This window comes from Portunus trituberculatus, chromosome 46 (genome assembly GCF_017591435.1).
Source record: "Portunus trituberculatus isolate SZX2019 chromosome 46, ASM1759143v1, whole genome shotgun sequence".
NCBI lineage: Eukaryota > Metazoa > Arthropoda > Malacostraca > Decapoda > Portunidae > Portunus > Portunus trituberculatus.
Genome location: NC_059300.1, coordinates 33,793,585 through 33,810,249, shown reverse-complemented (window position 1 = coordinate 33,810,249; position 16,665 = coordinate 33,793,585). Strand labels below are relative to the sequence as shown.

Genomic DNA, 16,665 nt, shown 5'->3' with positions numbered 1-16,665 from the left:
TGGCTGAAACAAAACTAAATGAGGCAATCAAAATAGACTTGGATAATAGGTATAATGTATGGAGAAGAGACAGAGTGGGTAAAGGAGGAGGAGGAGTCATGATAATGTTAAGGAAGGAGATAGTGATAAACCAAGTGGAATGTGGGGAAGGAAAAGCAGAAGTATTGTATATTAAGATGCATATTAATAAAAAAGAGTTAACAATCATTGTAACATATGTGCCACCAAAAACAAATTCATGGACCAATCAAGAATATAAAGACATGATAGATGACACAATAAGGAGTCTAATGAGAATCGTTAAAGAAAGGAGAAAAGTGATATTAGTAGGAGATTTCAACTGTAAAGAAGTGGACTGGGAAAATTATGAAAGTGGTATGGGGAAGAAGCCTGGGAGAAAGATTCTTGAACCTAATGATAGACAATATGATGGACCAGAGAGTAAAGGAATGCACAAGATTCAGAGGAAACGACGAGCGGCGAGATTGGACCTAGTTTTACAAGGGTATACAAATGAATGATGATATAAGATATAAGTGCCCATTGGGAAAGAGTGACCATGCAATATTAGAAATAGATATAGAAGAGGAAAGGAAGATAGAGACGATTCATACAAAGGAGACCGATTAAATTACAGAAAGGCTGATATTGAGAATCTCAAGAACTATTTTAAAACGTAGACTGGGAGGAGATGGAAAACTCAGAGACAATGCAAGACAAATATAACTTATTTTTGGAAATATACAAAACAGGAGTCAGGAATATGTCCCAAAATATAGACCTAAAGAAGAAGGAAAGAAAGATTGGTTTAATGCAAGGTGTGCTAGGGCAAAGGAGAAAAGAGATGGAGCATGGAAAAGGTGGAGGAGAAATAGAATCCAACAAATAAGGAAAACTTCAAGGCAGCGAGAAATGAATATGTTAAGGTGAGGAAGGAAGAGGAAAAGAACTTGAAAAGACATTGTCGAAAAATGTAAGGAGCAACCAAAATTGTTCTATAGATTCATAAATGGAAAAATTAGGCAAAAGAAACAATAGAAAGGTTAAAAGGAGAGAACAGGATGGTGGAAGACCCAAAAAGTATGGCAGAACTATTAAATAAAAATTCAGGAGGTCTTTACTAAAGAATCCAAATTTGAGAGGCCACAGGGTAATAGAGACAATCTATATGAAAGAGATTAAAGTAACCAAGCTTGAAATAAAAGAGTTAATGAAGGAACTGGATGAAGAGAAGGCAATGGGACCGGATGAAGTCTCAGGCAGAATACTGAAAGAATGTAGGGAAGAACTAGCAAGTCCTATATACAACATCATAAAATGCTCAATAGAAAATGGAACAGTGCCAGTAGAATGGAAAAGAGCTGAGGTGGTTCCCATATATAAGAGCGGAAGGAAGGAAGAACCTTTAAATTACAGACCGGTATCACTAACTAGTGTAATATGCAAGATGTGTGAAAGAATAATAAAGAAACAATGGATCGAGTTCCTTGAAGACAACAAATTAATATCAAATAGCCAATTTGGTTTTAGAAAAGGACGGTCTTGTGTAACTAATTTATTGAGTTTCTATTCTAGAATAGTTGATAGAGTACAAGAGAGAGGATGGGTTGACTGCATTTATTTGGATTTAAAAAAGGCGTTTGACAAAGTGCCACATGCAAGATTACTGTGGAAGTTAGAGGAGAAGGGTGGCTTAAAAGGAAGCACATTGAGATGGATAGAAAATTATTTGAGGGAGAGAAATAAGGACGGTAGTTAAAGATATGAAGTCAAGTGGAGAGCAGTAGAAAGCGGAGTGCCACAGGGGTCAGTATTGGCACCAATACTTTTCCTCATTTATATTAACGACATGCCAGAAGGAGTGAACAGCTACATAAATCTGTTTGCGGATGATACGAAACTGTGCAGAGTTATAAAGCAAAAGGAGGATTGTGAAATACTGCAAGAAGACCTAAATAAGATCTGGGAATGGAGTAAAAAGTGGGAAATGGAATTCAATGTGAACAAAAGCCATGTCATGGAAATGGGAAAGAGTGAAAGACGACCTGTGGGAATCTATAAGATGGGAGATGGAGTAGAACTGGAGAAAGTAAAAAGGAAAAGGACTTAGGAGTGACGATGGAAGAAAACAATCAACCAGTAAGCCATATTGATAGAATTTTTAGAGAAACATATAATTTGCTAAGGAATATTGGAGTAGCATTTCACTACATGGACAAAGAAATGATGAAGAAATTGATAAGTACTATAATAAGACCCAGATTGGAATATGCAGGAGTAGTGTGGACCCCTCATAAAAGAAACACATAAGGAAATTGGAGGCTACAAAAATGGCTACAAGAATGGTTCCAGAATTTGAAGGGATGACATATGAGGAGAGACTAAAGGCTATGGATCTACCAACCCTGGAACAAAGAAGGAGAGAGGAGACCTGATACAAGTTTATAAATTGATCAACGGAATGGACCAAGTGGATAATGAGAAACTGATCCTGAGAGAAGAATATGACATTGAAGCACAAGATCGCATAGTAAAAAGCTGAGAAAGGAAGATGTCTGAGAGATATTAAAAATATAGTTTCCGCAGAGATGTATTGAGACGTGGAACAGTTTAGATGAAGAAGTAGTGTCTGCAACGAGTGTGCACACTTTTAAAGTAAGATTGGATAAGTGTAGATATGGAGATTGCAGGGCCACACGAGCATAAAGCCCAGGCCCTGTAAAACTACAACTAGGTAAATACATTACAGAAAGAGGACTTTAAATAATAAACAGTGGTTTAATAGAAATTGTGAAGAAGCAAAAAGAACAAAGAAAAGGCATGGAAGAAACTTAAGAAAAACAGTGATGTATTATCAAGAGAAGGCTACAAAACAGCAAGGAATAGATATGTTGAAGTAAGGAGAACAGCACAGAAGGAATATGAACAGAGGGTGGTGGAAAACTGTGATAGTGACCCAAAATGTTTTACAAATTCATAAATGGAAAACTAAATAAAAGGGAGGCAATAGAAAAGGTAAAAAACTGGGAAGAAGTATATGAAGATGCTGGAGATATAGCTGAAATTTTGAACGACAACTTTTGCAAAGTGTTTACAAAGGAGGAGCATTTTATGGGAGGAAGGCCTATGGAAATAAAGCAAATGCAGGACATCATGGTTACTAAGGAAGATGTAAGGAAAATTATAAGCAATCTGGATATTAATAAATCAATGGGGCCTGATGGCATATCTGGGAGGTTGCTAAATGAATGTAAGGATCAATTGTTGAACCCCATATTTGATATTGTGGAAACCTCCATACGAACAGGATTAGTCCCGAAAGAGTGGAAAAGAGCTGACATTGTGCCTATATATAAGAATGGTAGTAGAATGGAACCGCTAAATTATAGACCAGTATCGTTGACTAGTATATTGTGCAAGGTATGTGAAGAAGTAATTAAAGCTAAGTGGAGTGAGTATCTAGAAAGTGAAAACATTCTGAGTGAAAGGCAGTTTGGTTTCAGAAAAGGAAGATCGTGTGTATCCAATTTATTATGTTTTTATTCAAGAGTGACTGACATACTACAACATAGAGAGGGATGGGTGGATGCTATCTACCTGGACTTGAGAAAGGCCTTTGATAAAGTACCACACAATAGACTGATGTGGAAACTAAAGATGATTGGAGGAGTAAATGATAAACTAGCAAAATGGATGGAAAATTACTTAATGGGAAGAGAAATGAGAACAGTGGTGAGAGGAAGGAAGTCCGAGTGGAAGAAGGTAACCAGTGGAGTTCCACAAGGGTCAGTGCTGGGTCCCATCATGTTTTTGATTTATGTTAATGATATGCCAGTAGGAATTGACAGTTACATGAACATGTTTGGACGATACTAAAATTATGAGGAGAGTAAAGAATGTGGAAGATTGTAACAAGTTACAGGAAGATCTTGATAAAATATATGAGTGGAGTAAAGAGTGGCAGATGGAATTTAATATAGACAAGACCCATGTTATGAAAATGGGAAGAAGTAGATACAGACCAAACTGGGATTACAGGCTGGGTGATGAGAAAATTAAAGAGACCAATGAGGAGAAAGACTTAGGAGTAACTGCAAAACACTTTGTCACCGGAGAAACACATTAACAAGATTTTTGGAAAACATACAACATGCTTCAAAATATTGGCCTTGCATTCCACTACCTAGATGAAGGAATGATGAAGAAGATATTATGTACCTTAATAAGACCCCAGTTAGAATATGCAGTTTCTATTCTAAAATAGTTGATAGAGTACAAGAGAGAGAGGATGGGTTGACTGCATCTATTTGGATTTAAAAAGGCGTTTGACAAAGTGCCACATGCAAGATTACTGTGGAAGTTAGAGGGAGGGTGGCTTAAAAGGAAGCACATTGAGATGGATAGAAAATTATTTGAGGGGGAGAGAAATAAGGACAGTAGTTAAAGATATGAAGTCCAAGTGGAGAGCAGTAGAAAGCGGAGTGCCACAGGGGTCAGTATTGGCACCAGTACTTTTCCTCATTTATATTAACGACATGCCTGAAGGAGTGAACAGCTACATAAATTTGTTTGCGGATGATACGAAACTGTGCAGAGTTATAAAGCAAAAGGAGGATTGTGAAATACTGCAAGAAGACCTAAATAAGATCTGGGAATGGAGTAGTAAGAAGTGGGAAATGGAATTCAATGTGAACAAAAGCCATGTCATGGAAATGGGAAAGAGTGAAAGACGACCTGTGGGAAGCTATAAGATGGGAGATGGAGTAGAACTGGAGAAAGTAAAAAAGGAAAAGGACTTAGGAGTGACGATGGAAGAAAACAATCAACCAGTAAGCCATATTGATAGAATTTTTAGGGAAACATATAATTTGCTGAGGAATATTGGAGTAACATTTCACTACATGGACAAAGAAATGATAAAGAAATTGATAAGTACTATAATAAGACCCAGATTGGAATATGCAGGAGTAGTGTGGACCCCTCATAGAAAGAAACACATAAGGAAATTGGAGAGGCTATAAAAAATGGCTACAAGAATGGTCCCAGAACTTGAAGGGATGACATACGATGAGAAACTAAAGGCTATGGATCTACCAACCTTGGAACAAAGAAGGGAGAGAGGAGACCTGATACAAGTCTATAAATTGATCAACGGAATGGACCAAGTGGATAATGAGAAACTGATCCTGAGAGAAGAATATGACATCCGAAGCACAAGATCGCATAGTAAAAGCTGAGAAAGGGAAGATGTCTGAGAGATATTAAAAATATAGTTTCCAGAGATGTATTGAGACGTGGAACAGTTTAGATGAAGAAGTAGTGTCTGCAACGAGTGTGCACACTTTTAAAGTAAGTTTGGATAAGTGTAGATATGGAGACGGGGCCACACGAGCATAAAGCCCAGGCCCTGTAAAACTACAACTAGGTAAATACAACTAGGTAAATACACACACACACAACCAGTGCTTGGGAATATGAACAGTACCAAATGGTGATGAGAAATACTCTAGACAGAGTGAAGCAAGAACTCATCAGAAAGGATAGAGTGATGATAGTTGGAGACTTTAATTGCAAAGAAATAGTGTGGGAAGACTACGAAGTGGTGAATGGTGGTGAGTGGGCAGAAGAATTGTTAAAGGTAGCAACAAATAACTTGATGGCACAGTGGGTGAGATCACCAACAAGGTGCATGGGACAAGATGTTGCAGCAAGGTTGGATTTGGTATTTACCAGGGAATCTCTAAAAGAGGAAATTGAACATGAAAGTCCCTTGGGGAAAAGCGATCATGATGTCCTAAGCTTTGAGCTGGATACAGAATTAAGCACGAATAAGATTGTGGAATGCAGGGAGGAAAAATTAAATTATACTAGGGCAAATTATAACCATATAAGGGAGTTCTTTAATGAAATTGACTGGTCCGTGGTATACCAGGAAAGAGATATGCAATTGAAATACGATAAATTTATGGATTTGTATAACTCTGCTGTGAAAAGTTTGTGCCATATTACAGGAAGAGGACTTTAAATAATAAACAGTGGTTTAATAGAAATTGTGAAGAAGCAAAAAAGAACAAAGAAAAGGCATGGAAGAAACTTAAGAAAAACAGTGATGTATTATCAAGGGAAGGCTACAAAACAGCAAGGAATAGATATGTTGAAGTAAGGAGAACAGCACAGAAGGAATATGAACAGAGGGTGGTGGAAAACTGTGATAGTGACCCAAAATGTTTTACAAATTCATAAATGGAAAACTAAATAAAAGGAGGCAATAGAAAAGGTAAAAACTGGGAAGAAGTATATGAAGATGCTGGTGAGATAGCTGAAATTTTGAACGACAACTTTTACAAAGTGTTTACAAAGGAGGAGCATTTTATGGGAGGAAGGCCTATGGAAATAAAGCAAATGCAGGACATCATGGTTACTAAGGAAGACGTAAGGAAAATTATAAGCAATCTGGATATTAATAAATCAATGGGGCCTGATGGCATATCTGGGAGGTTGCTAAAAGAATGTAAGGATCAATTGTTGAACCCCATATTTGATATTGTGGATACCTCCATACGAACAGGATTAGTCCCGAAAGAGTGGAAAAGAGCTGACATTGTGCCTATATATAAGAATGGTAGTAGAATGGAACCGCTAAATTATAGACCAGTATCGTTGACTAGTATATTGTGCAAGGTATGTGAAGAAATAATTAAAGCTAAGTGGAGTGAGTATCTAGAAAGTGAAAACATTCTGAGTGAAAGGCAGTTTGGTTTCAGAAAAGGAAGATCCTGTGTATCCAATTTATTATGTTTTTTATTCAAGAGTGACTGACATACTGCAACATAGAGAGGGATGGGTGGATGCTATCTACCTGGACTTGAGAAAGGCCTTTGATAAAGTACCACACAATAGACTGATGTGGAAACTAAAGATGACTGGAGGAATAAATGATAAACTAGCAAAATGGATGGAAAATTACTTAATGGGAAGAGAAATGAGAACAGTGGTGAGAGGAAAGAAGTCCGAGTGGAAGAAGGTAACCAGTGGAGTTCCACAAGGGTCAGTGCTGGGTCCCATCATGTTTTTGATTTATGTTAATGATATGCCAGTAGGAATTGACAGTTATATGAACATGTTTGGACGATACTAAAATTATGAGGAGAGTAAAGAATGTGGAAGATTGTAACAAGTTACAGGAAGATCTTGATAAAATATATGAGTGGAGTAAAGAGTGGCAGATGGAATTTAATATAGACAAGACCCATGTTATGAAAATGGGAAGAAGTAGATACAGACCAAACTGGGATTACAGACTGGGTGATGAGAAAATTAAAGAGACCAATGAGGAGAAAGACTTAGGAGTAACCGTGCAAAACACTTTGTCACCGGAGAAACACATTAACAAGATTTTTTGGAAAACATACAACATGCTTCAAAATATTGGCCTTGCATTCCACTACCTAGATGAAGGAATGATGAAGAAGATATTATGTACCTTAATAAGACCCCAGCTAGAATATGCAGCATGTGTCTGGTCACCGCATATGAAGAAAAATGTGAAGAAGGTAGAAAGGGTACAAAGGCTGGCAACAAGGATGGTACCAGGACTCAGGGAGTTAGACTATGAGGAAAGACTGAGGAAGCTGGGGCTGACCACATTGGAAGAGAGAAGAACAAGAGGAGACATGATAACTATGTATAAATTGGTGAACAAGATTGACATACTGGATAGAGAGTTGATAAAGGTGGCCACAAGTAATTATCTCCGAGAACATTGAAAAAAGCTAATAAAGGACATCTGTCTAAATAACGTGAGAAAATACAGTTTCCCGCATCGTAGCATTGATAAGTGGAATAAACTGAGCAGTCATGTCGTTGACGCGGTGTGTGTTAATCAGATGAAAGAGAGATATGACAGGAATGGACAAGGAGACAGGAGACAGAGAGCTTAGCTCGGGCCCTGTAATACACAAATAGGTAAATACAAATAGGTAAATACACACACACACACCCTTTCGCTTAGAATAAAAAATTAAGAATTGGTGACTCCAAATCCAGCCTTGGAGTCATCTTCTGGGGAGGGAACCAGAAATGTCCCCAGGTTGGACTGTTCTCTCATTGGCGACCCAATATGTCTTGACACCTCCCTTGACTTTTCTTCATTAATTTCTGCAACATTTGTAGTCTTAGATCTAATGTTCATTCTGTAAAACACCACCTCTCCTCTACTAAACTTCGTCTTCTTTTCCTCACTTAAAACTCAGCTGTCTGAGATAAATTATAGTAGCCCTTTGTGGTGTTTACATACTTTTATGTACAATTGTCGTTCGGGGTTCTTCTGGGTTCACACTTTGTTTTGAAGTTTCATTAGGGTTTGTAATGTTTCATTATGTTTCATTTTGTTATGTTTCTTTGTTTCGATATCTCGAACTTGTATGTATGTGAAGCTTCATGTTAGTTTACTTCTTTGTGCTGGATTAATGCTGGGATCAGTTCACTCCAGCTACTCGTCTTGTACATAGCTCTGATTACTGCTAAGTAAAGCCTTGAGAAGAGTTGAGTCTCTCTCTCCTTGGTATACAACAATTTACTTAGCAGTACATCGCTGGAGATGGAGAGGTTGCTACGTCCTGAAAGATTTGAAGGCTCCCGTGACACCACTCCTGCACAGTGGACGCACTGGCTCCGCACCTTCACTAACTTTGTGGACTCCATCACACCAGCGCCAGACAAACTGAAATTACTGATCAACTACATCGCGCCTGAAGCTTACTCTCACATATCAGACTGTACTACATACGCTGCAGCCATCGATATTTTGAAGACTGTGTATGTGAAGCCTACGAATGTGGTTTTTGCTAGACATCAGCTGGCTACTCGTAGTCAACGACCAGATGAGTCCATCAACGCCTTCGTCCACTCCTGAAGATCCTCTCCAAGGACTGTGAATTCAAGCAAGTTACTGCTGACACTTATACTGAAGAAGCAGTTCGCGATGCCTTCATCACCGGCCTTACCTCTCCTAACATACGCCAACGCCTGCTAGAGAAGGATTCGTTGACTCTTAGCGAAGCCATACAACTCGCCAGAAGCCTCGACTCTGCCCAACGCAATGCTGAAGAATACTCGTCTCCTACTGTTCCAGGGAGTCTACCTACTGCTGCTCCCGTTATCGCCACTACTGATGCCGTCTCTGCTACGCCACTCAGCCCTACCTCGCAAACTTCTGCTGCTGCTGCTGCTGTTTCGAAGGTTGGAACGTGCTACTTCTGTGGAGGTAGGAGACACCTTCGGTCTCTTTGCCCTGCTCGTCAATCTGAGTGTCGACAATGTGGCAAGACGGGACACTTCGCCAAAGTCTGCATGTCGCGAAATGGTTGGAAATCAAGAAGGATCTCCTCTACTTCTGCTGCTGCGGCGCTGGCTTCGGAATCACTCGCCCAACGCTGTGATCACTGTGCTCATAGTCCTGCAGATGACTCTCCAGTACTGGCTTCTGTTAGTACTCCTCGATGTTCCACCATTCCTGTAAGTGCTAATGGCTTAATGGTGAATTCCCTCGTTGACAGTGGCAGTACTATCAGCTTTATCCATCCTAAAGTAGTTAAAGCTTTGAGCATTGAAGTGCATCCTTCACGATCTGACGTTACTCTTGCTAGCTGTGAAACTTCCACTACATTGGGCCACTGTTTTGTCGATCTAACAGTGAAAGACAATCATTATCCTCATATCAAATTGGCTGTACTTCCACAATTGTGTTCAGAGATTATCTTGGGTCAAGACTTCATGGAAAAGCATCAGTCAGTGGAATTTACTTTGAGTGGCCCCTTACCCAAATTAACTGTATGTGGTGTAGCTTGTATGAAACTCGATCCACCCTCACTGTTCCCTAATCTCGCTCACAATGTTAAGCCTATCTCTACGCCAACCCGTAAGTTTTCAAAGGATGACGAGAGTTTTATTCATATGGAAGTGAAATCTTTACTACAAAAGGAGTTATAGAAAGCAGTCAATCCCCATGGAGAGCTCAAGTCCTAGTTACAAGTGACGAAAGACACAAAAGACGCATGGTAGTAGATTATTCAAGAACAATAAATCGCTTTACACAGCTTGATGCTTACCCAATGCCCCGAATACATGACCTAGTACACAAAATGGCCAAGTATAGAGTGTTCAGTAAAATTGATCTCAAGAGTGCTTACCACCAGGTACAACTTAGAGATTCTGAAAAGCAGTACACAGCATTTCAGGCTGATGGGAAGTTATACCATTTCAATAGGATACCTTTTGGCTTAACTAACTCTGTTGCTGTTTTCCAGAGAATAATGGATTCAATCATAGCAGACTGTGGATTGAAGCGACGTACGCTTACATCGATGATGTAATCATATGTGGAGAAGGACAGGAAGACCATGACAGGAATCTACAGCGATTTAATGAAGCTGTCTCTAAGTATAACCTTTCTTTAAACTCAAATAAGTGTCAGTACAGTCGTACAGAAATTAACTATCTTGGATACAGTATATCTAACGGTTGCCTCCGCCCTGATCCTGATCGTTTACAACCTCTAGTAGAACTACCCATTCCCGATAATCAGCCTGCTCTTAAACGAGCCCTTGGACTGTTCTCTTACTATTCAATATGGATCCGCAATTACTCTCAGCGTATTCAGCCACTCTTATACAATGTATCATTCCCTCTTAGCACAGCGGCTGTTAACTGTTACAACGCACTTAAGGAAGACATATGCAAAGCCTCTGTTGCTGCTTTTGACGAGACTTTGCCATTTCAGATAGAGACAGACGCTTCATCCGTCTCTATAGCTGCCAGCCTTTCCCAACTAGGTCGACCAGTAGCGTTCTTTTCTAGAACATTGACCAGTTCTGAAAGATTGCAACCGGCGGTAGAGAGAGGCTACAGCTATCATAGAAGCTGTGCGTAAATGGAGACTATTCATTATAGGTCGGAGATTCACTATCATCACTGATCAACAAGCAATTTCATTCATGTTCAGTTCGAAGCACACATCAAAAATAAAGAATGATAAAATTCTAAGATGGCGTCTTGAGCTCTCCGAATACACTTATGATATCAAGTACCGACCCGGCTCAGAAAATGCTCCATGTGACACTCTATCGCGTGCGTGCTCTATAACTACTAATGCTAGCTCTGCTTCCCTGGAAGAAATACATACCAAATTGTGCCATCCTGGAATCACTAGGTTATATCATTTTGTAAAGATTAAGAACTTGCCTTTCTCTTTAGAGGACGTAAAGAAAGTCTGTAATCAGTGTACTGTTTGTGCTGAACTAAAGCCTAACTTCTATAGACCTCCCGACAGTAACCTCATCCGTGCTATGCAACCATTTGATCGCATTTCCATCGATTTCACAGGTCCAAAGCCATCCTGTACTAAGAATAAATACCTACTTGTCATGGTTGACGAATACTCCAGATTCCCTTTTGCCTTCCCCTGTTCTGATATGTCTTCTCTAACTGTAATTTCTTGTTTACATAAGCTATTCTCTATTTTTGGTTGTCCTTCTTCAGTCCATTCTGACAGAGCAGCTCAGTTTATGTCTCAAGATGTATCTGAATTCTTAAGGAATCATGGCATAGTAATGACTCACTCTACCCCTTATCACCCTACTGGTAATGCACAGTGTGAGAGAACAGTTGGTAACTTATGGAGAACTGTACGCCTGGCTTTGAAGTCTCTCAAATATCCAGAATGTAAATGGGAATTAGCTTTAGATTCAGCACTCCATTCTATCCGGTCATTGCTTTGTACTTCCACGAACCAAACCCCTCATGAAAGACTATTTTCTTTCCCTAGGAAATCTTTTAACGGTCATTCATTACCATCTTGGCTTACGTCGCCCGGACCAGTGTTGCTGCGGAAATTCGTCCGCACCTCTAAATCTGATCCATTAGTGGAAGAGGTCGACCTTGAGAGCGCGACACCTCATTATGCCCATATACGCTACCCGGACGGACGACAATCTACGGTCTCCACTAAGGATCTCGCTCCTACTCCAAGAGATCCAAACCCAGTTCACGTGCCCTGTAGCAGGAGACCGCCGGAGTTACCAGTTCACGTACCAGTGACCCCCACTTCTGATGAGTGTACTACCGATCAAGACTCTGGGAGGATCAACTACCCTACGCCTGATAACAAGGAGTCTAAGGGCATCACAGATGACTGTACAGCTGAAACTCTTCTGCCACCCTCACCTACTAGAGTCGAACCTTTGAGGCGTTCGACCAGGGTTAGGAAGCCTCCCGATAGATTAGGATATTAGTGCTTTCTGAAATGTTTGTGTATGTGTGTGAGTGAGGTTACTTCATTAAGAGGGGGAAAATGTGGTGTTTACATACTTTTATGTACAATTGTCGTTCGGGGTTCTTCTGGGTTCACACTTTGTTTTGAAGTTTCATTAGGGTTTGTAATGTTTCATTATGTTTCATTTTGTTATGTTTCTTTGTTTCGATATCTCGAACTTGTATGTATGTGAAGCTTCATGTTAGTTTACTTCTTTGTGCTGGATTAATGCTGGGATCAGTTCACTCCAGCTACTCGTCTTGTACATAGCTCTGATTACTGCTAAGTAAAGCCTTGAGAAGAGTTGAGCCAAAAACATATTCAATAACTTTACTTCTTCATCTTTCCTCTTTTATTTCATCCTGATCTCATCTCATCTGTCTTGGTATACAATCTACCTTGGTTGATGACCATTCTAATCCCTCAAACTACAGCCATATTGCTTTAATCTCTTGCTTGTCTAAAGTCTTTGAATTTATCCTCAATAGGAAGTTTCTTAAACATGTGTCACTTAACAATCTTCTATTTAATTGCCATTATGGTTTCTGTCAGAGCCACTCTAATGGTGATCATTTGGCTCTCCTTACTAAGACTTGGTCATCCTCTTTTAGAGATTTCCATGAAACTTTTGCTGTTGTGTTAGACATATCAAAAGCTTATGATAGAGTCTGGCACAAAGCTTTGATCTCAAAATTACCCTCATGGCTTCTATCCTACTGTGTGCAACTTTATCTCAAGTTTCCTTTCTGACTGTTCTATTGCTACTCTGGTAGATGGCCACTGTTCTTCTAAATCTATTAACATTGGTGTTCCTGTCCTGTCACCCACTCTCTTCCTGTTATTTAGTAACAATCTTAATCAAATACGTATCTTGCCTGATCCACTCTTACACTGATTATACCACCCTACACCTTTCCACGTCTTATCGTAGAAAATCAACCCTTCAGGAAGTCATCAGATCATGCAGTGATGCCACAGAATGCCTGATTTCAGACCTCTCTAGGATTTTTTATTGTGGCTCAGAAAACTTAATAGCGTTCTATGTCTCACAAACTCAATTTCTTCATCTATTAACTAACACAGTTCTATTGGATAGGTTGGAATCAAAAAGATTTTGTCTCATCAGTTCCTTTTCTCTGACTGACTGACTGTCTTCATCCTCTTTCTTACAGCCAGAATGTTGCATCTCTTGCTATCATTTACTGCCATTTTCATTGTAATTGCTCTTCTGATCTAGCATATGCACCTTCTGATTTTCCATACCTTCCCTCCTCTGGTGCCCTTGCTGCACAAAACTTTCTTTTTCCTCTCTTCCCTATTCTTTCCAGCTCACTAATGCAAGAGTTAACCATTCATACCTTTTCCTAGTAAACTCTGAAACTCCCTGTCTGTGTCTGTATTTCCAACTTTCTATGACTTGACTTCATCTAAGGAGGTTTCCAGACATTTATCCTCGTCTTTTGGCTGATTCTTTCGTCACTGTAAGAGAACTGGCAACTGAGTGGGCTTTTCTCTCTCTCTCTCTCTCTCTCTCTCTCTCTCTCTCTCTCTCTCTCTCTCTCTCTCTCTCTCTCTCTCTCTCTCTCTCTCTCTCTCTCTCTCTCTCTCTCTCTCTCTCTCTCTCTCTCTCTCTCTCTCTCTCTCTCTCTCTCTCTCTCTCTCTCTCTCTCTCTCTCTCTCTCTCTCTCTCTCTCTCTCTCTCTCTCTCTCTCTCTCTCTCTCTCTCTTTTTTATTTAAACATAACTTTATGCAAAAGAACATGTACCCAAAGGCGCACTGTCGTGTGCTACCTATTCTAAGGGTACTACAATCTATTTCTCTACAATATTTACAAGACTTAAAAATAGATAATATACAAGATGGTCAGCATGTAAATGGAGCACTATTCGTTTCACTTCACTAGCACTATTCACGCACTGCACTACACTGAGTGTCATGTCACAAAGAGTGTCAGAGGAGTTGGCAGTGTCTGTCTCCACTTATGTGCCATCAGTTTGACACTGTGAGTGTTCATCTCCTGGACGTGAGGCACCGCGGAGGTGAACAAGTTTCACATCCTGGAGACGCGTCCTGCGAAGGTGCGTTGATGCTGACACCCGTAGGATCGCGGCACCTCTACGGCGTCACCACCATTGAGCACCGTTCTCGTGCTCCGTGCGGTGACTCTTAGAGGATGACGCAGCCCAGCCAGATGTGGCACCCTTTGCACCTGTGCCTTATGGAACACTATGATCGCCGCCACGTCTCTGCGGTGTTCCAGTGAATCAAGAGGATGCTCAGGCTCTGGATGAGGTGGTATTGCAGCATCTACTAACCGTATGGTGCGGCGTTGGATGCTGTCCAGTCTCCTTCTGTGTGTGGCGGCACAGGACATCCAGGAGAGAGCTGCGTACTCAAGGTGGGGCCGCACCTGTGCCTTGTACAGCAGCAGTCTCCCCTTCCTGTCAAGGAAACTGGCGATCCTTCTGAGAGCGGAGATCCTGTGAGAGGCTTTCTTGGCAATGGTTTTGACATGGCTGTCAAACCTCAGCCCTCGATCCACCTCCACTCCAAGTATCTTGACATCATCTTGGAATGGGAGAGCAGCAGCGCCAAAAGACAACTTTCCTGCCATTGCTGCCATGGCGGCTGGGGACCGAGAGACAACCATTGCCTGTGTCTTCTCTGGCGCGAATGTCACTTGCCAGCGAGCACCCCACTCCTTTATCACTCGTAGCTGCTGATTGATGGCCTCAGCAGCCTGCCCACTGTCCTGGCATGGATAGGTATAGGAGAGGGTGCAGTCATCAGCATAGGCCATGACTCATGGCAGTAGCTGGAGAAGATCATCCATGTAGATTTTCCACAGGAGTGGGCCAAGAATTGAACCCTGTGGCACTGATGCCTCCACAGGCAGGGACTCAGATGTTTGCCCGTTGACAACCACCTTGAGGCTTCTGTCCTGCAGGTAATTTCCCAGGAGTCGTAGCAAGCCACCCTGGATACCTTTAGCACGAAGCTTTTCTAGTAATCCGCTGTGCCATACTTTATCAAAAGCTCCAGCTATGTCCAAAGCAACCACTATAGTATCCTTGCCGTCGTCGAGGGCGTCCTGCCACTGCCTGGTGAGAAGCATCATTAGGTCGGAGGTTGACCTTCCAGGTCTGAACCCAGACTGTTGGTCTGAGAGGAGTGCATTGTCCTTGAGATGGCTTTGACCATCTCTCTCTCTCTCTCTCTCTCTCTCTCTCTCTCTCTCTCTCTGTCTCTCTGTCTCTCTGTATCCAAGATGGTGGATTCCTGGAAGCAGCTGAAGTAGCTCCATGCTTTTCTGCATTAAATTTGCTGAAGGAGGCAACAACTGTGGTGTCCCTACCGCATTTTTGTATTTGTGAAGTGCTATAACTGTTGAGAAGTGTTGAAATAACTTATTTATTCTGGAAAGTGACGATCTAGATGTTCTCAAGTGAAGCTCTCCCAGGAGGATGTAAACAAACATGACGGAGGCAGGAGACAGAGCTGCTGAGAGAGTGATCCTGGACAGAAGAGGTGAAAAAAGTGACATAATGCAAACTTTTGAGAGACTGGCAGAGGAGGGAAAAGAAGCCAAATCAGTAAGTTTTGATTTAGAAGATGTAAGTGGCATAGAAGACTCTCAAGATGTCATGAATATGGGTGAGACAACTTTAAGGAGTGTTTGTGTAAAATTAATTGATAATTCCAGGAGAAACAAGGGTATGATTAGAAGCTTGATTGGTGATGTTGTAGGCCTTAAGAGGAAGGTCAAACCGTTTGAGACAGAAGCAGAGAATATGAGAAGCCAGTTTGAATAATTGAAAAATGAACTAAGCAAACAAGATGAAGTGTTGAATGCTTTACTAAATAATGTGGAAGAAAATAATAAAGCTGTAGAGTCAAGTGTGAAGAAATCAGAGGAGTGTGTAGGAAAAATGGAGCAAAATAAGAGGAAAATTGAGACAAGTGTTAAAAAGTCTGAAAAATTGGTGGAAAGAAAGTATAATGAGGTTGTAAAATTGAGCAGGGATTTAAATGAGGACAAAAGTGAGCTAACAAAAATGAGCTCCAGGGTGGAAAAAGTGATGGGTGACATGAAAGGACTGGTGAAGGGAGAAATCAAGGAAAATGCCAACCTAATAAGAGAAGAATGTGAAAGGGCTTCCTCAATTATTATATCAGGAATACAAGAACCAGTATAGTTAAGAGACACGATCATGTCAAAAATATGGTGTGTAAGATTTTTGATGAAATAAAGGATGATGAAGACAGATGGATGGAAGATATATTAGATATAAGGCGAGTGGGTAGATACGATTACGATAAGAAAAGTTGTAACAAAAGACCTGTGAAAGTGAGA

General features: G+C 40.7%; 2 protein-coding genes across 4 annotated transcripts in view; both read left to right on the top strand.

Annotated features, from left to right (window-relative positions):
• LOC123519858 (zinc finger protein 64-like) overlaps positions 1–16,665 on the top strand; it is a 181,090-nt gene that overhangs the window by 57,562 nt on the left and 106,863 nt on the right. The gene's annotated exons all lie outside the window — the stretch shown is intronic.
• On the top strand, positions 8,918–12,613 carry LOC123519859. Its single transcript, XM_045281448.1, has 2 exons — positions 8,918–9,516; positions 11,825–12,613. The coding sequence occupies exons 1-2, from the start codon at positions 9,101–9,103 to the stop codon at positions 12,288–12,290; spliced, it is 882 nt and encodes a 293-aa protein (XP_045137383.1). The 5' UTR covers positions 8,918–9,100; the 3' UTR covers positions 12,291–12,613.